Source organism: Phoxinus phoxinus (assembly GCF_949152265.1).
Source record: "Phoxinus phoxinus genome assembly, chromosome: 8".
Taxonomy (NCBI): domain Eukaryota; kingdom Metazoa; phylum Chordata; class Actinopteri; order Cypriniformes; family Leuciscidae; genus Phoxinus; species Phoxinus phoxinus.
In genome coordinates this window covers 15,556,571-15,584,133 of record NC_136883.1, presented here as the reverse complement: position 1 = coordinate 15,584,133, position 27,563 = coordinate 15,556,571, and the positions used below count along the sequence as shown (strand labels likewise).

The 27,563-nt window shown below is 39.0% G+C and overlaps 1 protein-coding gene across 3 annotated transcripts in view; it reads left to right on the top strand.

Annotated features, from left to right (window-relative positions):
- Window positions 1-5,591: 5,591 nt before the first annotated feature.
- The window catches only part of dhx36 (DEAH (Asp-Glu-Ala-His) box polypeptide 36), a 57,103-nt gene continuing 35,131 nt past the window's right edge, over window positions 5,592-27,563 (top strand). The window contains exons 1-8 of one of the 3 annotated variants that reach the window (XM_079621831.1): window positions 5,592-6,103; window positions 6,647-6,786; window positions 6,907-7,138; window positions 7,239-7,277; window positions 11,346-11,516; window positions 18,589-18,668; window positions 23,521-23,595; window positions 26,450-26,616. In XM_079621831.1, the coding sequence (XP_079477957.1) occupies window positions 5,810-6,103; window positions 6,647-6,786; window positions 6,907-7,138; window positions 7,239-7,277; window positions 11,346-11,516; window positions 18,589-18,668; window positions 23,521-23,595; window positions 26,450-26,616 (1,198 nt within the window). In that variant the 5' untranslated portion in view covers window positions 5,592-5,809. Of the gene's footprint in view, window positions 6,104-6,646; window positions 6,787-6,906; window positions 7,139-7,238; window positions 7,278-11,345; window positions 11,517-16,087; window positions 16,384-18,588; window positions 18,669-23,520; window positions 23,596-26,449; window positions 26,617-27,563 lie in introns of those variants that run through there. The other 2 variants (XM_079621830.1, XM_079621832.1) reach the window with 2 other exon arrangements.

Below are 27,563 nucleotides of genomic sequence, written 5' to 3'. Positions count from 1 at the left end.
AACAAGACACCGTTGACAATATGAGCAGAGGCCAATTAGAATATAAGCATTAGGACAATTGCCTCCTTTTGTTGATACTGTATTTTTTGCTGTGCGATACTGCAGGAAAGCAGGAGACAATAACTTATCTTAGACTTTAAATGTTTCTATAAGATTACACAAGTGAACATAATTAGTGTTCCCGGGTCTTGAGATGAACATTAAACCTTCATGATACTGCCTTATCATCAGTGTGGGAAAACTCATTCACATTTTTTGTTTCTCTGGAAAAAAAGTTTTTTTCAAGAGGTATGCATTTTATCTCCATTTGGTTACATCATGTTCAACCACAACGGTTAATGATTTTATTCCAGTTGATAGTGGGATAGAACAGGATTTTTCATGGATGTTTCAGTAAGGTGAGGTGATCCTCTGATGCATTCAATCACATGCAAGACACATCTAAGACATTTACATGGGTGAGTTTAGCCACTGACACTGATTTTTTTTTTGTTTTCATAGTCTTGCCTACATACTTTAAACATTGTCAGATCCATACTTATTTGGGTTATTGTGTTATATAATCACTGTTTGACTGCTTGTTAACTTTGTTGTTCCCTGATTATTCATCTGTATCATTTGTGTTATTTGTCAATATTATGTGAGTCATACAAAACCGGTACGATTTGAGTCCCTCTGACCTTTTTAAGTGTATTTTACCTATTGGGTGTTTTTTGTATCAATTGAAATGTCTCCTTTAATAAAGTAAAAAACAAAACAAATGACATACATATTATCTTTATATTAGAAATTATCTTGTTTTATCAGTTGACACCACCTATTTTGTCATGTCCCTCAAGGCCTTCTATGATATGAAAGTGTATTTGGGATGTAAATAATAAAATTAGAAAAAAGACCATACATTTTTAGCCTGGCTCCGCCCTCCTACGTGCTTCCGCTCAATTTTAATTTTCCTTCAGAACTACGTCTGGGATTGTGGTGTATTCTTGGGTTTTCTCCTGTCAATTTTTAACCGGTCCAATCAGTGAACAGAGGGAGTGGCTGAGAACGATGACGTTGAGGTCGTGTGCTAGTTTGAGTCGTCATACGTCACGACCAAACGTTAGCGATTGGTTATGGCAGATCCAGAGTGACTCGGGGCAGATCCAATAGTTTTAAACTTCAACAGAGGACCCGCCTTCAAGGAAGTTAACGCTTGTCAATGGAGAGAGGCCTCTATATACAAATGAAATGTACGAGAGTCTGGTAGAACCAGGCTAATACATTTTGCCATTCCTATGAATATCTATCTGTGATTTTTTGCTGGTAATGTTTTTTTCTAAGTAAATTCATGATTATTCATTAAAATCACATTATTTAGTTCCGTACCTCACTAATCCCTCAACCCCGTTACACAAATCATTCTCCCCCATAAAACGTCTCCGGTTACTTTCGTAACCTCAGTTCCCTGAAAGGCAAGGAACGTTACGAGACATTACGGATGTCGTATATGGGAACTTCTCCTCCTTCACTTCCGCTGAAATCTTATAGGCTAACGCCAGCAAAGCTGGCCAATTGACGCAAATATGCAAATACTGAAACACCGTTGCAGTTATAATGCAAGTGCAGCGTCAATTACATTAGAATCGAAACAAACGCTAAAATCAATAGCGAACACGGCAGCGAGCATAATGTCTAGTTCCTTGCCTTTTAGGGAACCGAGGTTACGAAATTAACCGGAGACGTTCCCTATCAAGGCTACGGAACTTCGACATTACGGATGTCGTATATGTGAACTGTATAGAATCCCGGCCGTGGTAGCATAGCGACCACTACAACAGAACAACAGAACCCAATACCAAGACCGCCCTCCCAGTATGCGAGCATCTGATAGGCCGAGATTGACCAATAGCGAACCTCAAACCTCTGATTGGTCCAAAGAGACCAATCACAAGCTCTCAAAACACTGCCAGAATTTGCATATCCCGAGCAGTTTAAACTAGGGAAGTTTGCACTGTCGAGCAACAGGGCAACAACAGTAATAGAAATCAACGCATAGCGGTGACAACTGCAAAACATACACAATAGCACATAGAACAACTCATGAGCAAAGCGCAGAGCAGCTCACAGAATGCTATATAAAATAAACTCACCGAAAGCACCCGAGACGCAACAGAGGAAATCCAACTTGTAAAACCTGGCAAACGTGTTCTGAGAAGACCAGCCAGCTGCAAGACATGAATTCTGAATAGACATACCCTTAGTCCAGGCCCATGAGGAAGCGATCGCCCTGGTCGAACGAATGGGCTTTCACGTTGAGGGGGCATTCCTGCCCCAGGCAATCATAAGCCAAAACAATAGCGTCCACAATCCAGTGAGCAAGCCTCTGTTTAGAGACCCCCTGTCCTTTGTTGCACCCACCAAAGCACACAAACAGCTGGTCGGATTGTCGAAAAGCGGCAGAGAGAGAAATGTATTCCCGGAGCACTCTGACTGGGCAAATAGCACTTTGAGCATCCGAACCCTGAGAGGTTGATGACTCAGCGGACAGGGCAGGCAGAGAAACGATCTGCGCTCTGAACGGGGTATTGAGCGACTTAGGAACGTAACCCGGCCTCGGTCTGAGAGTTACATTACAGTTTCCCGGTCCAAAGCGAATACAATCTTCACTTACAGAGAAAGCCTGTAAATCCCCAACCCGCTTCGCCGAAGCGAGAGCGAGAAGCAGTGCCGTTTTAACCGATAGCTCTTTAATGGCAATCGAGGCTAATGGCTCGAAAGGCGGTCGTGACAAAGCCTCCAAGACCAAAGCTAAATCCCACGGCGGCACCGAAGGCGGCCGTGCAGGGCATAATCTCCTAGCTCCCTTGAGGAACCGTGTCACCGACGCATGTCTACCGGTAGACTGTCCGTCAACAGGGGGGTGAAACGCGCCAATAGCGGCCACATAAACCTTCAGAGTGGATGGTAGGCTCCCTTCACCCATCCTGTACTGAAGGAAGCGTAGAATATCCGACACAGAACAGTTCGCTGGGTCTATACCGACATCCTGACAACATTTTGAGAACACACCCCACTTCAGAGCATACAGGTGCCTGGTGGACGGAGCTCGCGCCACCGCGATGGTATTCAAAACTCGCGAGTGCAGCACGTCCCGCCCGCTCAGCGACCCTGATGCGGCCACACATGGAGGCTCCACAGCCCGGGGCTGGAATGCCAGATCGTTCCACTCGCCTGAGACAGAAGGTCCTTCCTGAGCGGGATCTCCCATGGCTGCCCTGCTAGTAACTCCACCAAATCCGCGAACCAGGGCTGATTCGGCCAGTTCGAGGCTACCAGAGTCACCGCCGCCTTCTCCTCCCTGATTTTGCACAACACCATGGGCAAAATTTTCACCGGAGGAAAAGCATAGAGACAGACTCTCGGCCATCGCGCAGACAGCGCGTCCACCTCCCGGGGGGAACGGGACAGCGAGAAGAACATCTGACAATGCGCGTTCTCGCTCGTCGCAAAAAGGTCGACCTCCGCTCTGCCGAAACGATTCCATATCAGCTGAACCGTCCCGGGGTGAAGCCTCCACTCCCCTTGGGGAATCCCGCTTCTCGAGAGCATATCCGCCCCGTGATTTAGAACACCGGGGATGTGCGCCGCTCTCACCGAGAGGAAAAACCGGTCCGCCCACAGCAGAAGGGATTCCGCCTGCCTGAATAGGGCTCTGGAATGTACACCGCCTTGGCGATTTATGTACGAGACCACGGAAGTGTTGTCGGTCCGAATCAACCGAGCACAGGTTGCAAGTAGTTGCCATCGGATGCAGGAGACAGTGCAAGTATCTCCGGTGCAACTTCAGTATCAGCTTTCTAGCACACGATTTGAGCGTGAAGAGAGAGATTCTGATGTAATTGACACTGCACTTGCATTATAACTGCAACGGGGTTTCAGTATTTGCATATTTGCGTCAATTGGCCAGCTTTGCTGGCGTTAGCCTATAAGATTTCAGCGGAAGTGAAGGAGGAGAGGAGTTCCCATATACGACATCCGTAATGTCGAAGTTCCGTAGCCTTGATAGGGAAACAATGAACAGATACTTATGTGACGTCAATAACAGGAAGTAACATCATAGAAGTCTTCTGAACAACATTGTGTGTAGACACAGGCAAGTTACCACCTTCTTTTATAACTATAACTTATTTAGAATTGTGATAGTCAAGCTCAACGACTCAACCCCGTTACATCAAATACTGTAAAGATAGAATTTTATTACTTGTGAAAATTATCTTTGTTATTTCAACAATATACATGATTTCTTAATAGCATGCATGCTGTTATTCACTACATGTAGAGCAGTGGCCATTTTCGAGCAAAAAATCACAACCCCATCATACTCAATCCCATTACTTTTTTTGCCACGAAGCGCACGCACATGCAAAAAAACACACAAACACACACATCAAAAAAGCACACAGGTTATATGTTTTATTTTGATGACCTATTTAGTCCGTTTATAATGTTCTATCTAATGTATACTCATTGATTGTTGTTTTTCCTGCAGTCGGGTTAATAAAACTGAGTTGCAATTGCAATTTATACCTGTTGTTTTTCTTGGTTACATAATGAAATACAGTGCTTATAGAAAAGATTACAGTGAAAAAAAACAACTATATGTTAAGCTGTATTTTTCTCTTCAACCCCATTACCATCTTCAACCCTGTTACCCTAGTCTCAACCCCGTCACACCTACATTTTTATTCATTATCTTTTAAAGTTTATGAATAAGTAATTTAATGTTTGTTGAACTTAGTCATAAATGTTCCGAGCTATAAGAATACTGATTTTTAGTTCAAATTCTGAAGTTAAGCCACATATTTGATAAAAAATGATGAGGTTGCTGTCACAAAAAGTGCCCATTTAAGGCTAAATTTTACATTTACAATTACTGAATTAGTGTGAGGGACATCTGATTAATAGGAAAATGTTGATTTCATTACAAATATATTTTATAATCATATTCAGAGAGCTCTTAAAATAGTCCATATCTTAAAATAATTACCAATAATAATAGGGATTTGATGCCTGAGGTGGGAAAATATGTTTTTCTGGAAGTTAAAAATGTAATTAATGTTGTGGGGTGTTCAGAAAAGTAATACTTATTGGTAAAACAATCCCAAAAGGTGTACGTCCAAATCGTACCGGTTTCGTGGAATGACTCATGTAAAGTGTCCTTGGGTTCTTGAAAGGCGCAATATAAATAAAACACATTATTCTTAGTGATGAATACAGTATATGTTGGCTGGTTTTGAGCACTTTTCTGCTTGTCAGACTGGGAGACCCGCTAAAACTAGAAGAAGAAAAAAATTCAGCGGTGTTAGGCTGGATTAAACTGTGTGTTTTTTCCCCAGGGTGAATAAGAATATAGATTATAAATAATAAAACAAGATTAAGTATATTATTTTTGTTTTATTCTTTTTTTCTGTCATATTATCTCTACCTGTTATTTGATTCGGATCTAGATGAGTAAAAAAAGTCAGTAAAAAAAAGAAAAAAAGAAGTCACATCACAGCAGAGCCGCTTGATTTTTTTGATTTACAGCGCATGCGCAGCCAGCACCAATCGCATACCTTTGCGTCAATATTAGTCGCCTCGGTTTTACCTTATCGTCATATTTGTACGACATTTCAGATATTTGAGAAAATATCGTTATGTTGGACTGTAGTACGTAGTGATAAATGACAATCAGAGGCATAACACTTTATCATCTTTAAACCGGCATCAGAGTTGCAGCACTGCTCTGGTTCACATGATCGCTGAGCGGTGCTATTAGTCCGGCGGCATGAATCATGGGTACGGTAATAGACGCGGTCGGAGAGGAGGGGGTTGGCGGTTCGGAGATGGAGGGTCCAAGGATGGAGGGGCTGGTTCCTGTGGGGGTGCAGGATACCCGAGGAGCTCCGACTGGGACTCAAGGGAAGAGCAAGGACATGGAAGGGGGCGAAGAGGAGGAGGAGGAGGAGGAGGAGGAGGAGGAGGAAGAGGCAAACATCCACCTCATTTAAAGGGTCGAGAAATTGGACTGTGGTATGCCAAATGGGGCGGCATTAAAAGATCTGAGGCAGAGAGGAAGTCTGTGAGTAGTAGACGGTTACAGTGGTGTCAGATTGTTTGTTTATAAAATATGTTGAATTCTAGGCTAGTACTTAGTAATGTGTTGTCTGAGATTGACCACTCTGAGTCAGTGGCATAATATATATATATATATATATATATATATATATATATATAAAAATGTACACAACATTTCTGAACTGAAATAAACACATTTGTATTATTAACCTTATGTGGTTGTGGCTGATTTCCATCACCACTTGGTCAAAGTCATTCTAAAAAGTTGAAGTAAGATTTTTTAAGAAACTCATAATTGCTAAAAATGTATGTGTGTCTACTAAACAAATTTCAAACATTTAAGCAAAAGTCTTTAGATCTAATGGATTAAGATCACGAGAAAGTCGAATATGCTGAAACATTTGTTGGGTATATCAATATTAAGTTTTTGTGTGGTACCATTTTGTGCAACACTATTTAAAACAGTCTGGGAAAATGTTTATTTGACCAATCAATATCTATGATATGATTATGCATATTTTAAGACTGATAATGGTTGTCATTTTAGAGGGCAGTTGTTCAGATGGATGAATCACGAGAGCAGCACATTACTCAGTTGCTGAATTCTGTCCAAAGAGATTCGGGCAGAGACGGGCATCCCTCCACGTCTCAGAGCTGGAGGGTGAAGGAGGAGCCCAGTGGCCACAGGTGCAAAACAATATTGTACAATCATCTTAGTCCACATAGTCATTGAAATCATGGACATGTCAAGGTATTTTAAAAGTGTTTTCCATAATTATGCTTAACGAAATTGTGTCTGCATTCAAGTTACTTTGACGGAGATGATCCTCCGGAACTGCAGAACATTGTGAAAGTGCCAAAAATTGAGCCTAAAGAGGAGAACCGGGAGGATGAGCTGGGAGCAAATGTGAAAGAGGAGCTTAATGACACTGACCTGGAATACTTATTCCAGGATGTAGTGCGGACACCCTCCCTGGATGAGGAGCTCAAGAAAGATCAGGAGAAGAAAAAATATAACGCTAGATACAATGATATGCTGGTGAGACAGACCGAGAACTATTCACTAAACCTTCATGTGTCAAAAAAAGAAATGCGCTTTTGCCCATAACTTTGTTTTAATGTGGCATTTCCTTTTTCAGAAATTCAGAGAGAAGCTACCTTCTTATGGGATGAGAGAGGTAAATGTCTCCTTTTGTGATTCATATACAGTTATATCACTGTAAAATTTGCTGTAGTGGTTGCCAGAAATTCACCGTAAAAATACTATGACAATGTTTCCATTTTTACAGCATGCCTGTATATTTTGCAGGGTTTTTCGTGCATAGAAAATTATGAGGAGCCGCCTCCGTTAAATTTCGTGCCGCCTCCGGTTCTCAACAAATCTCGGACAGACAGTCACATGCTCACACTTTTTCCACCGTGACGGTTAAGTTGCAGGTTCCCGGCCTGTGTCCATTCTCAAACCATATAGTTTGCGGATAGGGTCAGCGGGGCAAGTAATAAAAACATAACGTTACAATTAAGCGAGGGTTGGATGACAGATAAATCATTATAATGTGTTGAGTTTAATAAAGACAGATCTCTCATAACTGTAAAACGCAATGAACGCGCGTCACTCTTTTACTTCCGTTTTCAACAACGTAATTCTCTATAGGGAAAACCAATCAAAGAAAACATATCAGGGCTCGACAATAACGCTTGTCCGGGACACGTGTGTGTGTTTTTTTTAAGGGACAAGTGAAAGAGAATTGTACTTGCCCAACCGGACAAATGCCCTGATTAAAACAATTGGAATCACCGAAAACGCAAGGATGATTCTGATTTAATTTAATTTAATGTAAGTGGTGATTGATAGCCTATAGTTGATAATAATGTACTGACGGTAACAAAGTTGTTTCAATTTGAAATGAAAGATGGAGCATTTAATAAAATGAGGGGAAAAATGGCCTTTATAAAGGAATTCTGATAAGAGTGTTTTCCAACAGTGAATGTAATGAATCATTGACACATTTTAAGTTTGAAGGGAGCCTCTGTTCAGGCTATTAAGGAAATGTAATTTTGCCAAAAGAAGAACTTTTATTGTGTTGTTAAATGTTATTTTTAAAGCAGCCTGCTTCAGTGTGATATTTTACTTTGTTATCATGCTTAACACTGAGAATTTTAATAATTGTAATGTGGTGATCAGATGCAGATATCTAATTCAGAGAATATCATAGGTTTGGGCGGTTGGCGGGTGGATTATTTATTTTTAACAGCAGATTCGGGGGACTCAAAGTGCACCAGATTAATGAATTTATCGTTAGAATGTACAAAATTTTCTGTCAAGTCATCTTAATTTATTTAGCGCTTTTAACAATGTAGATTGTTATGTGCACAGATTTGTAATTCCGTACAAACCAAGCCTTAAACTACTTGTCTGGCCTTAAAATTTTGATACAGAATTTTATCACTTCGGGGTAGATACGCGAAATCGTAATTATCCCGACAACGCTTTATCTGTAGAGTGGTGAAGGGATCCTCCATAAGGAGAGGCTAGTTGGCACTTCAGCACTGCGTTGATATCGGGTCCAGGCGAAGGTCCTTCATCAGATCTGGATACGGCCTGGATCCGGCAGGCTGCGGGAAAACCTCGGGATAAACAAAGACACTAAAATTAGCGTACATGCCATTCTTCTTATGATTTAACGAGTACATCAGGATTTAAGGGAAGTATCCCAGTTCCGGCTGACCTAATCTATGCAGCCTAACATTGAGTTATCGAAGTCTATAATGCATTATGTGAATGCTAGGTCAAAGAGATGTGTCTTTAATCTAGCTTTGAACTGACAGAGTGTGTCTGCTTCCCGGACAATGGTAGGAAGACTTTTCCAAAGTTTTGGTGCTAAATAGGAAAAGGAACTTCCGCCAGCAGTCGATTTTTAATATTCTAGGTATTATTAACTGGCCGGAATTTTAAGATCACAATAGACGTGAAGGACTATAATGCGTTAAGAGCTCGCTCAAATACTGCGGAGCTAAACCATTTAGTGCTTTATAAGTAATCAGCAATATTTTTAAATTTATACGATGTTTAATAGGCAGCCAATGCAGTGTTGACAGAACGGGGCTAATATGATCATACTTCCTGGTTCTGGTAAGAACTCGAGCTGCTGCGTTTTGAACTAGCTGTAGTTTGTAGTTTGTAGTTTGCGTGCAGGGCAACCATCCAGTAGAGCATTACAATAATCTAGCCTTGATGTCATGAACGCATTAACTAATTGTTCTGCATTTTTCATTGAGAGCATATGGCGTAATTTTGATATATTTTTAAGATGGAAAAATGCGGTTTTACAGACACTAGACACGTGACTTTCAAATGAAAGATTGGTATCAAAGAGCACACCCAGGTTCCTAACCGGCAACGAAGACTTAACAGAGCAGCCATCAAGTGTTAGACAGTACTCTAGGTTATTACGTGTGGAAGTTTTTTTCAAGGGGGGTGCATGCCCCTGGACCCTCCTGGAGGTACCGAGATCCACCCACAAAAATACTGTGGGAAACACAGTAGGCTATATGATGGTCTACAAAAAATCCAAATTGAATGATCTTATTATTAAAATACATGACCGGATTTTACCGCCTCGTTTTGAGCCAGGAAAAACCCTTTTTTGTAACTTATAACCATATATGTCATTAAGTGGTATAATGTTAATATACCTACTTTTAACTTCCAAAATCTGCCTTTGTACCTTAAAGTCCCCCTGTAGTCAATCATTGTAAACCTTAAAACTCATCTTTGATCACCAACATGACATATTTAAAAGTTTTTTTCCTCTAAAAAAAATTCTTCATGCCTTAAAATAGCTTAAATGTAACTCTACACCCTTGCCTCATTTTGTATATGCAGTTATATGAATATGCAAATTAGCCCCGCCTCCACTCACTCACACAGCTCAGAGATCCACTTGTTGACAATCACACATTGTCGTGATTGGTTACAAGGTAGTTTGTGACGTCAGAAACACCAGCGATTTCAAACCGCATTTTTGAGACTATCTTTGGTTCACTGCAGTTTTAACGAGGAAATACTCAGCAATGGTGTTGACTTATGAATTTGCACATGGTTTGTCTTAAAGCATATTAAAAACATTACATAGACATATAAACAACATTTAAAGCTTGATTTTCACCACAGGGGGACTTTAAAATATACCGATAACCACCACAATAATACAGGTGGCACAATAGAAAGTCACATGATGAGTCAGAGTTAATCTTAAAGTGGTCTGTTCATAAAACATGGTCAAGACTGTGCACAAGGTCATACACGTGAAGACAAAAAAAACATCTGGGGAATATGCATGACACTAAAATAACGCAATAAAAATGAACTAAATAACATAAAATGTAACATAAAACACACTAACAGAACTGGCCCCCGACTGAGCCTGGGTTCTCCCAAGTTTTTTTTTTCTCTATTATGTCACCTGATGGAGTTTTAGGTCACCATTAGGTCACCTGATGGAGTTTTAGGTCACCATTAGGTCACCTGATGGAGTTTTAGGTCACCTGATGGAGTTTTAGGTCACCATTAGGTCACCTGATGGAGTTTTAGGTCACCATTAGGTCACCTGATGGAGTTTTTCGTTTCCTTGCCACTGTTGCCTTTGGCTTGCTCAGTTGGGGATATTCAATTTAATTAATCAATGAATAATACTATTGATTAGCATTACCAAACATGGACGTTTTATTATTATTTTAATTAATACTGTGAAGCTGCTTTGTTACAATCTGTATTGTGAAAAGCGCTATACAAATATTCTTGACTTGACTTGACTAATGTATATAACTGATAACAAAAATAAGGACAAAATTATTTATAAAAATGTATTCATAATTATGTCATGTGTAACTGAGGGACTTCTGAGAATGTCCTTTTTTTATTATGGAAATTCATAGTTTTTACTTGCTAAAACCATACATTTGACAGTATTTTACAGTAAAATGTAATGGGATGTTAAATAATTGACAGTTTTTTTTTACCGTATATGTATGGTAACTTAACTTTTCGTACTGTTTTTAATTGTAGCATTTTTACAGTATTTTTCTGTAAAATGTTGAAAAAAATGTACAGCGTAAGAATTATGTTGTTACGTCTCTTTTAGTCTTTAGTTTTAATGTGAAGAAGCATTTTAGTTTGCTGATCACCCAGTGAATGTAACTATTTTTAGTTCTGTCATGCACAATTCTGTTTTGTCTTACTGTAGGAGCTGGTTAAACTGATCAGTGCTAACCAGGTACTGGTAGTGAGTGGAGAGACAGGCTGTGGTAAGACCACCCAGGTCACTCAGTTCATCCTCGATGACTTCATCCAGAGGGGCATGGGCTCTCTCTGCAGGGTGGTTTGCACGCAGCCACGGCGTATCAGTGCCATATCTGTAAGTAATTTTAATTTTATTAAAATTTTATATTGTTTTTCTCTAAACTTTTCCATGGACACCCTTGCACTCTCTTGCGGCCCCCTGGGGGCCCTCGGACAGTTGGTTGGTTGGTTGGTTGGTTGGTTGCTTTTATTTGTACCCGTAGGTAAATTAAGTTCCAGAGAACAAGTTTAGGCTGTTTCTCAGACATATAGACGATAACACCATGCATACAAACCAAACAAGACACTAAAATCACACTAAAAACAATTTACTCCTTCTTAATACTATTCATAAAATGAATCACTACTGGAACAAAGCTGTTTTTATATCGTTTTGTTGTACACCGCAGTACTCTAAACCGTCGATTGGACGGCAGATACTGAAACTCACAATACAGCGGATGGAGCTGGTCACTCGAGATTGAAATACCCATGCGCTGTACCTGCCTGGTATACAGCGAGGATGGGTTCAGTAGTGGCTCCCCAATCAACCTACTGGACCACTTCACAATCTGGCCAATAGAGTTCCGGCTCTTTAACGTTAAGTTCCCATACCAGGATACCAGAGAAAAGGAGAGTACGGATTCAATAAAAGCGCGATAAAACATACTCAATAGAGTTTTCTCAATTTGAAATTTACACAGTTTCCTTAAAAAGAACAGACGTTGATGCCCCTTTTTACACACTGTTTCACAGTTGGCTTCAAAACTCAGCTTTGAATCAATGATTGTCCCAAGGTATTTGTAAGACTGCACACACTCCACTGTTTCACCCTTAATGGATGTGACTTCATGCATATAGACATTCTTTCTGAAATCAATAACCATATCCTTGGTCTTCAGTACATTTAAATGAAGGTGAGACTCTTCACACCACTCAACAAAGTCATCAATAATAGGTCCATGACTATTCTCATTATTCTGGAGCAGACTGACGATCACAGTGTCGTCTGCGTACTTCAAAACAACACTATTTTCCAGATGACTTTGGCACATATTTGTGTACAGAATAAACAATAGTGGAGAAAGTACACATCCTTGTGGTGAACCAGTGGAGGAAGTAACCTGTGTTGAGATTGTGTTATTTATTTTCACTCTTTGTGTTCTCTCAGTTAAAAAATCTAAAATCCATCCGACTAAATTATTACTCAGTTTAAACTGCTCTAAAAGTCTACTTACTAGGATGTGAGGTTGAATTGTGTTAAACGCAGAGGAAAAATCTACAAAAAGAAGCCTTGCATGAGACCCCTTCCCCTCCAAATGTTTCAAAAGCAGATGTATCAGGGTGACCGTTGCATCCTCTACACCTCTTTTTGATCTATAAGCAAACTGCATTGGGTCTAATAAACACTCTGTCGTCTTTAAAATTTCAGATCTCACAAATCTTTCAAAAATTTTCATTTAGATGTAAGAGCCACTGGTCTTAAATCATTTAATATCTTTGGACAACTAGATTTCGGAACTGGGGCAATCATTGCATCCTTCCACACCTTTGGAACATGCTGTACTCTCAGGGACTTATTAAAAATATAGTGGAATACAGGGCTCAACTCTTTTGCACAAGACTTGAGTACCCGGCCACAAATATTATCAGGCCCATAACTCTTATTTACTCTAACTGAAGAAAAGGCCCTTTCCACCTCCTTTTGTTCTATACAAAAATGCTGACTATCCTCCAGCTTGTGATGCAAGTCCTGGAGTTCCTCACTAAAAACAGATGTATCAAAACGATTATAAAAACTATTCAAGGCATTTGCATATTCAAATTTCGAATTGTATCCATCCAAGATGACATGATTATTGTGCTTTGAACTACCATACCCTAATATACAGTTGAAACCAGATATTTACATACACTTCAGAAAAAAACACAAAAACTTTTATTTCTTTACTGTTATACATTAAATCAGAGTAAACTTTTTCTGTTTTAGATCAATAAATATTAACATATTTTTTGCATTTGTTAAATGTCAGAATCGAGCGAGGGAGAATGTTTATGTATTTTTTTTATAACTTTCATCAAAGTCAGAAGTATACATACATTACGTTTATTGTGTCTTTAAACAAAAAGAAAACTCCAGATGATTCCATTCTGAGCTTAAGAAGCTTCTGATAGGTTAATTGATTCCATTTGAGTTAATTGGTGGCACACCTGTGGATGCATATAAAGGCACATCTCAAACACAGAGCCTCTTTCTTTGACATCATGGGAAAATCAAAAGAAATCAACCAAGACATCAGGAAAAGAATTGTGGACCTCCACAAGTGTGGCTCATCCTTAGGTGCAATTTCCAGATGCCTGAAGGTCCCACGTTCATCTGTTCAGACAATTTTATACGCAAGTATAAAAAACATGGGAATGTACAACCATCATACCGCTCAGGAAGGAGACGGATTCTGAGTCCCAGAGAGGAACGTTTTTTGGTGCGAAATGTGCGAATCAATCCCAGGACAACAACAAAAGACCTTGTGAAGATGCTAGCTGAAACTGGTAAGACGGTGTCATTATCCACAGTAAAACGAGTCCTGTACCACCATGAGCTAAAAGGTTACTCTGGGAGAAGAAAGCCATTACTTCAAAACCACCATAAAAAAGCCAGACTACAGTTTGCAACTGCACATGGGGATAAAAATCTTAATTTCTGGAGACATGTCCTGTGGTCTGACGAAACAAAAATTGAACTGTTCGGCCATAATAATAAACGGTATATTTGGAGGAAAAAGGGCGAAGCTTTGAAGCCTCAGAACACCATTCCAACTGTGAAGTATGGGGGTGGTAGTATAATGTTGTGGGGCTGCTTTGCTGCAGAAGGGACTGGTGCACTTCACAAAATAGATGGTATCATGAGAAAAGAAAATTTTGTGGATATATTAAAGCAACATCTGAAGACATCAGCCAGGAAGTTAAAGCTTGGGCGCAAATGGGTCTTCCAAATGGACAATGACCCCAAAGCATACCTCCAAATTAGTTACAAAGTGGCTTAAGGACAACAAAGTCAAGGTATTGGAGTGGCCATCACAAAGCCCTGATCTCAATCCCATTGAAAATTTGTGGGCGGCACTGAAAAGGCGAGTGCGAGCAAGAAGGCCTACAAACCTGACCCAGTTACACCAGTTCTGTCAAGAGGAGTGGGCCGAAATTCCAGCAAACTATTGTAGAAAGCTTGTGGAAGGATACCCAAAACGTTTGGCCCAAGTGAAACAGTTTCGGGGCAATTCTACCAAATACTAAGGAAGTGTATGTATACTTCTGACTTTGATGAAAGTTATAAAAAAAATACTTAAAAATTCTCCCTCGCTCGATTCTGACATTTAAAAAATGCAAAAAATATGTTAATATTTATTGATCTAAAACAGAAAAAGTTTACTCTGATTTAATGTATGACAGTAAAGAAATAAAAGTTTTTGTGTTTTTTTTCTGAAGTGTATGTAAATATCTGGTTTCAACTAGCTTTCATACTGGACGAGGCAGAACCCAATTTATTATCAGCCATCTGACTCTCTAACCTCATTTTATAATTCTTTTTTGCCTTAAGGATTTCTACTTTCAAACCCCTAGTGGCTGCTTGTTTATGTAAATCAGTAAATTCATCAAGTTTAAAGACCCGTCTCTTATATTCTATACTAGATTTAACAGATTTGGTCACCCATGGTTTGTTATTAGGGTAGATTTTGACTGTCTTACTTGGAATTATCATATCTCTACAAAAAGCAACATAGGAACAGGTCACATCAGTAAGTTCATCCAAGTCATTATCACAGCTTTCTCTAAACATATTCCAGTCCGTGCAATCATAACACTCTTGTAAACAGAGCACAGATTCCTCAGTCCAAACCTTTACATCCTTTGTTTGCATCTTCTCTCTCCTTAAAACAGTCTTGTAGGTGGGCAATAAAAACACACAGTTACGAGCCCAAAGGAGGCAATGGGAGTGATTTGAAGGCGTCTTTTACTGTTCCATAGCACAAATCAAGTGTTTTATTCCGTCTGGTTGGGCAAGTAACGTATTGATAGTAATATCAATCAGTAGTAATCAGACAGGACAGTTTGAAAACCCTGGCCTGCATTAGATAAGAGACATCAAAAATTTGCAGTGCTGGTGGTCCTCCAGGACAGGTCACATGATCTGTCAGAAATCATTCTAAGATGCTGATTTCGTGCCCAAGAAACATTTCCTATCAATGATGAAAACATTTTTACTGCTAATATATTTTAGCAAAGAACACTTCTTCCTTTTTTAAGAATGACTTAAGTGCCGTTCTTTGCTCTTTTCTTAAAGTCCCTGTAAAGGCAATTCTAAAAGAACATTCTAAACGCATTATAAATGTTAGAAATGTATTGCTAAAACATATTACAAAGAACGTGAACTGCGAAGTACTGAATTGTGGAGTTAGACCGTTAAACAGTTTTTCACCATTGCTATTTTCCGGATTTTTTGGGCGGGGCTAAAACGGTGGCTCGATGACGCACTGGAGCCCCTGAGGCTGGCCGCTCCTAACAATATAAATAGAGCACATTCGCATCAGTTTGGCGCTCAATCGCGAGTTACTGTCAGTACTATTATTACTACAGCTTACAGTTTGCTAGTTAGCTATGCCTTCGTCACGGAAATGCGAAACAGATCGGTGTCCTTATTTAAATTTCCTAAAAACGATCACATCAAGAAGAGGTGGATTAATTTTTGTGAACAGCCACCTTGCCAACCCGTCTCTGTAGTGATCATTATACACGGGATATGTTTTATAAACTTTCGTCGGAGACAACTGGGATGCTCTGATAATCCGCTGTTACTGGTGAATGGGGCCGAACCGACTATCTCCCGCCTCGGCCTTCATCCTCCCGTCGCGCCGACACCTGGTGCCATCCTCGCCCCACCAATGAGGGTAGGCTGCCTTGTGTGCTTATGTTATAATTATAGTAGGTAGTCCACAGTAAGTAGCCTACTAAATTCTGCAACCCTCTAACGTGATTTTTTTTTGTTTATTTATATGATCAATACGATTCCTTAGCCAAGTAATTTAAACTATTATCTGTTCACAAAGCAGTCCCTTCCGACCACAAAAGAGACGTCTTTCATGCATAAAGTCACTCGAGAAGTTGGATGTCAGTCAGTCAGACAGGTTTCAGCGCAGCCGGCGGACACGCCCCCAGCGTTTGAGAGCAAAGACCACTGCTAATTTTTTCAAGATTTTGATAGCTTATTTTATGTACTTGCCGGGGTTTTTTATCATTCAAATTTGGCTGGGTGGCTAATAACACATTTTTCTGTGATATTACAAACTCAGAACACATACTTAATTTTGACTTTACAGGGACTTTAAAGAAAAACTTAACTCCAAGTCCTCCAGCGTCGCGGCCAAAGCCGATTTGAAAGGCCGCTGTTCTCCAACCGCAGCCGCCATTCTTTGTTTTCAAGTGGCAGCCGTCGCAACTCTGTCGTTATATGTTAAGCCCGCCCCCGCCTACTCTCTACACGACGTGATTGGCCTGACCCAATTTAGGTTTTTGCAGCTAGAAGGTCTATGGTGAGTTGCTAGACTGCCCTGGCTGCAAAACACATTTTGCTGCCGCTAGGGTGTGTCTAGATTTCTAGGCTACCAAAAATCACTTGCACAGTGTGATATATTTCCTGCAGTTGTGTACTTACAATATCCCAAAAGTCTCCAAATATTTTTTATTTCGGAGAAACTCCAATTTTTAAAAATGGCCCGTCCCGGAAATAAATGTCGCCTGTCAATGACGCAATATCCGTGCTATCCTTGGTTTCCGCTCGTACTGCCATAGCCATGACGTAACCATGGCGACAGACGTGGACAACTGCGTAGTGCGTAACGTTTAGCGCCACGCTGTTCTTATTTCGTTCAAACATTATGGACCATGGCAAGCAGACTTTGGAACAAAAAAGGAGAACTAAAATGAGGATCAATATCAGCGTGGTGTTTTCGAGACGCCGAGAGCTCCACGTCCGTGACAAACTTGGACTTGACAGAGCTTCACGAGTCACGACTTGACAGCGACACCGCTCTTGCACATAAGTTACTTTATTAGACAGGTGAGCAAATGTACATACAACTAATCAATGTTATATAGCTCAACATGATGAAATGTTAGAATATGATCTGTATGTTATCCTAATGTTGATCTAGCTTAACTGTTAGTCTCATATAGCAAACGAACTAACACATAGAATAACATTATAACTTTCAACACACTCAAATGCTGTTTAGTATGATAGTGTATGATAGAGTAACGTTAGACCAAGTGAAACAGCGCTGCGTTACCTGACCCCACAAGTTTAATTTGTCAAATAAACTGACCTGTGTGAGTAGTAATTCAGCACTTGCTGGTAGTTCGGTATAATTAAATATCCTTCTTCCTTTATATCCGCGGGACTCGCGTGTGATATCTGTCTATTATTAGTAATCGCGACCTGCTTCATACCACTGTAATGTTAAAAAAACATGAATGTTTTCACGCATCCATTAACATTAGATCCATCAGCTTGACAGCAAGTCCCATCATTCAGCTTGTCACTGCGTCATAAACCTACGCCTTTGGTATTGTAAGAGCTTAGCGATCCCTAGCGGCGAAAAACAAAATTACATATTGTAGCTTTAATAGAAAGTTCAAAAGAACAGCATTTAGCCCTATTTGAAATAGAAATCTTTTGTAATATTATTAATGCCTTTTTACTGTCACTTTTGATCAATTTAATGTGCATAGTTGCTGAATAAAAGGTATTCATTTCTTTAAAAACCTTTGAACTGTATTCTATTCCCTTTCCTGATGATCCTACTTTCTTTTAATATATATATATATATATATATATATATATATAAACACCATGATCTCTATCATGGGGCAAGTTGTGTCACTGGACCAGTGACAAGCCATCTAGATACTTTCAAGTTCAGTATACATTGCAGAAATTAAATATAATTAGGCCTCTTTGTTTTTGTTATTTTGTTTTTTCTCCTTGATTTGAGGACAACTTCGTTAAAAAGCAGCATATCTGATCCCACTCTTTCTACCTAATATGTTGAGTGTCTGTTTAAGGTGTGATGTTAAAAGTAAGTGCTTTTGTTTAGGTTGCAGAGAGAGTGGCTTCAGAAAGGGCAGAGCCGGTGGGAGAAGGGAAGTCCTGTGGGTATCAGATCCGTCTGCAGAGGTAAGTGAATCAGATCTGCAAGTCATTCCTAATTCTGTAATCCCCATCCCGCTTCCATGGAGGCTATTCTTTTATAGCTGAGTTCTGGCATATGGGTGAAGTTTAATTTTGCCTGTCAGAAAGTTTGAAATTCTCTTTCTCAACTGGCCAGAAACCCTAACTAATTTATGCTTTGTATACACACAGAAATTCTTATCTAGGTTTGCCTTAGGCTCTATAAAGCAATAATTATTTTTTCAGGTATTACGATACTGAAGTATACAGTTTAACAATATTAAGACCAATTTACTGTAACAATTTAATTTTATCAGAGTCAACTTCATTGTCATTTTTAGCACAATGCACGGCAACATTGCACAGTTCCTACAGGGAACAACGGTGACAAACATAGTGACAGTAAATATAGATAATTCTGTATAGATATACTGTATGTTTTATAATGAGAGAAAAAGCTGATTATTTTTTTAGAAGAGGTAAAGATACAGCCCAGCACAGCACTTACTCGCAGGCTGCAGGTTTTCTGTTGGGTCCAACAACAAGGCCGCAAAACGCTCTGTGTTGAAATGTGTACCTCGAACTGTTAAGATCAGACTGATCAGGGGCCTTGTTAGAAATAAACTTCAGCCGGTCTTACTTTGAGAAGGCTATTCTGAGATTCCCCACAGATGGGTGAGCAGAGCCCAAGCCTTTTCTTATTCTTATTGTTAGATTAAATACCAACTCTAATAACAATATTATTTTCTGGTGTTAAGTAATACTATCTGTCCTAATTTTCTTTCTTGAAAGTCCTTTTCTCGTAGTTCACCAACGTGTGAGTGTGTGTGTGTGTGTGTGTGTGTGTGTGTATTCATCCTTGTGGTGTGTTAATTGTAATAGTCATTTTGGACTGGGAAGAAAGTTGAGTTCTGAAATATGCATTGTTCTCAAAATATCCGTTTTATTTAAAAATACTGAGGGTGATTTGTCAAGATATAATACATTTTCTATTTTTAACAAGCTGGAGGAAAACTAAGTACTAAACAATTTTTTCTTTGAGGAAAGGAGAGATGCAGTGTAAGTGTGCCTATATATTTCGGGGGCGTGCGTGTGTGTGTGTGTGTGTGTGTGTTTTCTCATTCAAGCGAGAAAAAAAGTGTATTAGGCAGGCAGCGTGGTCACTGGAACATGTTGTCCGAGAGCAGGTAATTGCCTCTCTTCTGAGGGGAAAGATAGAGGACTGATTAGAGCTGGCTGCCAAATATCTTACAACTCCTCTTCTCTGTTCCTTTTTTCCCCATCCCCATTTCTTCCTTTTTGTCTCATTATTAGTGGTGCCAAGACAAGCATTACTATTGCAATAACATTTGGGTTAAAGGGATAGTTCAACAAAATGAAAATTCTGTCATCATTTACTCATTTTGTTCCTAACCCATAACATTTTGTTTATCTTCTAAACACAAATGAAGACATTTTTAATGAAATTGCCTTAGATTACTTAGATACTTTATAAGATGAACAGATTTAGTTTAGTCTTTTATTCACCTATAAGCACTGCTCAACGCACAGTCACATTTATTTATAGCGCATTAAATATGCTAAACATGGAAGCTCAACCGTGTTTGCTTGATGCCAAAGCAGGATAATATGCAAGTACATGAAGTTTTATGTTTTAATATTGTTTTTAATATACTTATAACTGAGTGATTGGTTACCAACTTCAAAATCCACATGCCCTTGAAATAAAGTATTACGCACCTATAAATCTGTTAAGGAAGCAGTCAGACCCTGCTACTGTTAAAACAAGAGTGTGTGAAGGGGACGAAGACTTCAGCTCATCGAGTGTCTAATATCCCCTTCACACACTTGACATCCTTCAGGAAATGAGAGAATGAAAGCGGAGAGAATGGTGGGTACTGAGAGGTGAGTCAGTGGGAATTGGTCACTTCAGCTGTGCCGAAAGAGATGGAGTGATGATGTGAAAAAGTGTGAATGTGAGTGCCGGGGAGAAGAGAAATGGGTTGTTAATCTTGTCTTGCTGTGGTGAGGAAATGTTGAAGACTGGTCCTGAGAGAATAAGCTGGAAAGGCTGAGGCCTGGAAAAGAAATAGAGGAGGAGAGAGGTGAAAAGAAGTGCAGATGCAGGCCACCTCTCCAGGCCATGAGGTGCAATATCTTGGCGTTTCCTTTTTCTCACTTATACATCAATCTAAATCCTCTGGCGCTCCCAGACACCTTTTCTCTATTGCTTTAATATGATCGTTGTTTGTGTCTGACAGTGTGTGGGAGCAGGTAAGGAGGTTTAGCATAGTCTTATGAAGTCTTTTGAATTGCAGAGTTTCTGTGTTGTGTAAAATAGAAAGTTCATTTGAATTACTGACACAAACCTAATTTTAGGCTTGTTTTTTCCTCTTCTATAAAAGAATAACCGTCTTGTTCACTCTTTGTTCTTCTGATATTAGTAATGTGGCTGAGGAGGGTTCTCTTCAAGAGATGGTTAACTTTATTAAAAATTTAATAATGTTTTGTTCACCCTCATGTCATTTCATAATTACAAACATTTTACTTTCTTCAATGGAACAAGAAAGAAATGCTGAAGAATGTGCTAGTCCCTCTTTTCCATGCAATTCCAACAAATGACGACTGTAGCTTTTACGCTTTGGAAAAAACAAACAAATGCTGCGTTAAAAACAGAAAAAAATGAATCCCAAACGTTTTAATGAGTTAAAAGTATTTAATGTCCCCCTGTAGTCTATCATTTTATCCCTTAAAACCCATCACAAAAATTATAATTTAAATGTTTTTTTCCTTGGAAAAAAATTATTCATGCCTTAAAATAGCTTGAATGCATCTCTACACCCTTGCCTCGTTTAGTATATGCGGTTCTATGAATATGCAAATTAGCTCCGCCAGGGGCACGTTCAAGTTCAAAACGGTGCGCAACGTTTTGCTACAGTTTCCGAATTGAACGTCATGTTTCCTGGAAACGGAGTGCACCGGTGTGCAACGGGGTTTGAGATACGTTTTCACTTGTTTGGTGGGTGTGTCAGAACTGCAGTCCAATCAGCAGCAACATGTATAAAGCATGCGGTATTAAAGTGAACTCGCACAATGGGTTCAAGGAAATAATTTACAAATGTGTTCGATGCAGCTCGGTATACGCAACAACTGAGGATATTAGAAGACATATGTTTGTCGTAAGTTTTATTGTAAAAAATATAGGATATCAACATAATGATGTAGTTGTTTATATTTTTAGCTTCATTGCAAGTGTATGACATTTGGTATAGAAATAAACAATTAATTAAGTGCTTTTCTTAAAAATGAGAAAGAAAATACAGGGTATTAAAACAGTATGAACTACAAATAAAGTCAGTATGTGAGAATAAATAGATCTGTTTTAGTCTGAATTTGGTAAGATGTTTCCAGTTTCCACAAATCCCTTCACTCGATTGGGATGTTCTCTTTTGTTCTGTGCAGTAACTGTAACATCGGGCATATTATTACCGATATTTATACCGATTTCATCAGGCTCGGAAAATTCTTCACAAAGAACACAAAGAATGGCCTTCTCAGCTGCCATAGTTGCAAATCTTGCGTCATCAGAACAGTGTTCAATGCATCACCGTTTCTGTTTAAAAACGTCGCTGTGCAAAGTTTTGTCGGTGCTGAACGCAGCTTAGCTCAGAGATCCACTTGTTGACAATCACACGTTGTCGTGATTGGTTACAATTTAGTTTGTGACGTAAGAAACACCAGCGATATCAAACTTTTTTTTCAAAGCCATTTTCAAGCATTTTCGGGACCGTCTTTGGTTGACTGCAGTTTTAAGGAGAAAATACGCAATGGTGTTGACTTATTCATGTGTACCGGTACATGGTTTGCCTTAAAGCATATTAAAACCACCACATAGACATTGATATAAACAACACGCAATTAACGCAGCATCTGTTTTTTTATTTTGTCCTCCTTTGGCTGCCCTACAGTAGGCTAAATAATCACTATGTCATTCATTCAAGTGCTATTAATCAATTCAAGCGTGATAAGACGCAAAAAAAGAACTCCAATCTTTACTTGATTATCAATTCCCCAACTCTGTCTGGTTATGCGTCTCTCTGTGAACAAACACCTGAGTTTAAAAGTGTTAAATGAATGCAAAGAGTTGTGAGAAAATAGGATGTCAGTTCTGGGTTATGTGGTCATTATACTGTAATACTGAATGGCTATAATTAATGGCTAAAATGAAGTGACTGAAACTTCAGTATTGTATCAGTCATACTGACCTTCATTCATAGTGAATCAATCAAAACTAACTTTAGCTGGAAAATAACATTATTCAAGAACCACTATAGAGCCAAAACAATCTGTTACCTTAAAGTCGGCATGAAATCAAAATTGACCCTATTTACTTTGTTAGCGGATATTACTAGTCTTGTGGTGAACAAATAATCCGTGCAAGTTAATACACAGAAAAAAGCTGCTTTTGTTATCTCTGTAAAGCTGCTTTGAAACAATCTACATTGTTAAAAGCGCTACATAAATGAAGATGACTTGACTTACCATTTATTTTCATTAAATAAGTAGTTTATTCATGCATTTTTTTCATTCATTTATGTATTCATTCATTCTTTCGTTCATTTATTTTTTCATTAATTTATTTGCATAGGATATGTTCTTGCAGACTGATCCTCAAACAGCAGTTATATTAAAATTATTGCATATTATTGAATAATGTTGCTTTTGATATGTTTAGTATTTTGATGTAGTATTTTAGTATATTTTATTATTGTAATTGAAGTGAAAATTATTTTTACACTGATTTTTCCTGTTATATTTCTCCTTTTCTCCTCCCTCACTCTCTGGCACTGCTTTCCAGTCGGTTACCACGGAAACAGGGCTCGGTGTTGTATTGCACGACGGGCATTATTCTTCAGTGGCTCCGCTCAGATACGTAAGTGTTCTAAACCTCTTTTCGTCCACTCCTTTCTGCTGTTTCATTACTCCCCTCCCCCCATCCTCTATCTGTCTGCTTTGCCTTTTCTTTCTTTTTTCTGTAATAGAAGCCGGTGTTTAATCAATACACAGCCATACAGGGTGCACACATGCACTTATACATACTCAAAGCAATGTCAAACATATACTCACTCACTCACTCACTCACTCACTCACAGTTTGACTCATCCACTCAGACAGCTTTCACCGCAACCCATATAGAAAACACATTATGTACTGTTGTTGTTTTGTTTTTTTCTCTCACATCTCTTCTGTTTTGATGCTGACATATTTGTACGCACAGAAGTCCCTGATAAAAGCCTGTTAGGGATCTGAATAACATCATCCAGGCTACGTTCACACAGTCAGTGTTTGGGATTGGCAACTGTTTATTTACAGCTGTGATTCTCGAAATACCCTGTTCATGCAGAAGTAGGGCTGGACAATATGGTCAAAAATGTATCATGATGAAATTTTTCATATCAGTCGATATCATAATTATCACGATAAATGTGTTTTTTTTTTTTCAAGTTTCAAGGCAGATCTTTGCTCTTGAGCGAGGTGAACATTTCACAAATTAATATTACATGTTTTGTCTCTTAGAAATGCACATTTAACAGTAGCTTGAGTTGGGATGCAGATGTAAATTTGTTCAACAAATCATCAGTAAAAATTGTAACCTCATTTTTTTGGGTAAAATTTTATTGGGTAAAATGTAGTATTCGGATCATGTTAACCACAGGTAAAACCACGCATCGCACCCCACTACCATGGTAAAAAGTAACTGTATTATTGTTTCTGTGGTATTTGTTATGAAAAGCAGTAGCCTAAAGACATTTAGTAATACAAATCGTCCCCTTGGAATTATAAGGTTCTATCTGACATTTTTGTCAAAATTGAGTTATTCACATATTCTTATTCTGTGACAACTTATTTACATTATGTGATGTTGTTTTTTAAGTTGTGTACATTTTGGAACTTTTTATTTAGAAAATAAAAAGGTTCTTTCTACACAGTCGAATGGAATGCAAAAACTTTAAAGCTCAATATCTCAAAACCAGTCAGAATACAGATAGAACCTTATAATTCCAAGGTGGCGAAATGCATAAAAAACTGCTACAGTCTATTAACAAAAATACTGTAATTATATTAAATTACTCCTTTAATACATTTAATGTCTACATTAATAATAAAATAAAATTGTATTAGAATATCCCACATTTCTGCTGCAATCCCATGGTTTCAGTTAGTGTTACATCACTTAATATTGGCTTATCATTTTAGCTCACTGTTTCTCCTGTTTTCTGCGTCAGTGTTAAAGGAACACTCCGACTTTTTGGGACTTTAGCCTATTCACCTTATCCCCCAGAGTTAGATAAGTCCATACATACCTTTTTCATCTCCGTGCGTGCTATAAGTCGGTTTGACGCACCCACCGCTAGCCTAGCTTAGCACAAAGACTGGATGTAAATGGTTGCAGCTAGCATACTAATCCAAATAAGTGACAAAATAACGCAAACATTTTCCTATTTACATGTTGTGATTTGTATAGTCACAGAGTGTACAAAAAATAAAGTCACATCAGACACAGACATATTTTAAACGTATTAATACTGGGAACTATATTCTCTGAAGGCGAAGCACTGCTACTTGGGCGGAGTGATAACCGCAGCACCTGAGACGCGCCGTTGTTTCTTCTGTCAACAAAACCAACGTGACTATCTAGTAGCGGACGTGAATGGTGATCATGGCTGATTTTGAGGAAATTTAGATGATTTTTACTTGGTATCAAATTCTATGAAACATCATGGTATTACCTGGTCTCCCCTGTTTATTGTCACAGCTCTTTACAATACAGCGAAAACCCATGATTGTAAACCACGCTTTTACTATTTATAAATTGCTGACTCCGTTACCCGAACTCTCTGCTCCTCACCACGGCGCGTCTCAGGTGCTGCGGTTATCAATCCACCCAAGTAGCAGTGCTTCGCCTTCAGAGAATATAGTTCCCAGTATTTATACGGTTAAAATATGTCTGTGTCTCATGTGACTTTGTTTTTTGTACACTCTGTGACTATACAAATCACAACATGTAAATAGGAAAATGTTTGCGTTATTTTGTCACTTATTTGGATTAGTATGCTAGCTGCAACCATTTACATCCAGTCTTTGTGCTAAGCTAGGCTAGCGGTGGGTGCGTCAAACAGACTTATAGCACGCACGGAGATGAAAAAGGTATGTATGGACTTATCTAACTCTGGGGGATAAGGTGAATAGGCTAAAGTCCCAAAAAGTCGGAGTGTTCCTTTAAGAATGTCAGCACTGTTTCATCTGGCTTCAAACTAGTTCAAATCACTAGGCTTTTGATTAATGGTTTTTATGGGAGAACAGTGCACTGAAGTCTAACACTTTCCACTCACGTGAGCAGGACGGTCAGGGAGTAAATGCATATGTTCTAAGCTCACGCTGAGCCGAGCTGATAAATGTTCAGTGTAGCGCACGGTTCAAACGGTCAGGCCTGTCTTGTTCCGCTTTTGGAGCGTTTGCTGTATAATGTTTCTCATACACAACAGAGATTGCAGGGCTTTTCAGTTGATAAGCATTTGCATAGAGCATAAACATTATATCGAACACTTACGGAACTTTTGCTATAATTTTATCGACGGAAATTATGTCTTGTCAGTTCAGAGCATCAAGGCTTCAGGAATCTTTCTTATTTTCTGCTCTAGTTATTTCTTCTCATTCACAATTATGAAAAGTCTGTCCTTTGCTCCAGTGTGTGTATGCGTTTTCTTTCTTCTCCCCCCCTCCAGATACCTCTCTAGCGTAAGTCACCTGATCTTGGATGAAATTCATGAGAGGAGTCTTCAGTCGGATGTTCTCCTCACCATCGTGAAGGACCTGTTAATTGCTCGAGAGGACCTAAAAGTAGTCCTCATGAGTGCCACACTTAACGCTGAGAAATTCAGCAAGTATTTCAGTAAGAGAATTAACATAACATAAATAATTCAGATGGATGAATTCAGATGCTTTTTTTATACAGTTTTGTAGTGAGTTTACCAGTTAGCATTTAGGATGGTTTAACTATCTGTCCTATAATAGCCTATATAACAGTCTAATACAGCTCTATGTACTCCTTAAAGCTGCAGTCCGGCACTTTTTTGGGTTTAAAAATATCAAAAAAGACATTTTTGAAAAAAAACGTAACCAGCCAGTGTTCAAAACGATCTGCTTGCCTTACCTCGATTCAAAACGGTAAGCTTGTAATAATGATTTTAATTCCAGTGGTACTGGTGGATTTCCGCGGGAATTTCGAGCATGTCTTTGCGTCATTGCGTCACTTCTGTACACATAGAGAAGGAGTCCCCGGCTAGCGTGTGTGGATGATGGAGGTGGAGATTTAGCTTAGCACTTGGTATGGCGGATCCCGAAAGTTTAAAGCGACAATCACCAGTGACAACTGGAGATTCACCAGTTGTAAAACCCAAAGACTTAAAAAATATATATTTTTCACGTTTTGACGTGATATAAGCAATCGTTAGATTTAATCAGCATGATATAGCTACTGCAATGCTTCCCCCCACCCCCCGAATTTGGTCAGAACAAAAGTGAATGTTACTTACTTGTTCAGATGACATTTTCCGATGAAAATTCTAATGTTGACACTTTCAAAAAGTATACTCTGAGATTGCTGATGACAGTAACGTTACAGTATCCACAGCGACGCGGCAGCCTCAATACATTGTGTTCATCCGCGCTGTTTCATGCCGATTTACTACCCACGCACAGTTAATAATTCCGCGAATAACTGCAATTGCAGATTTCTAACAGAGATGGCGACAAAGAGGAAAAACGACGGACTGCAGCTTTAAAGAAACACAGTATGCCAAGACCTAGCATAACGCTAATGAGCAGGATAATCGGTTT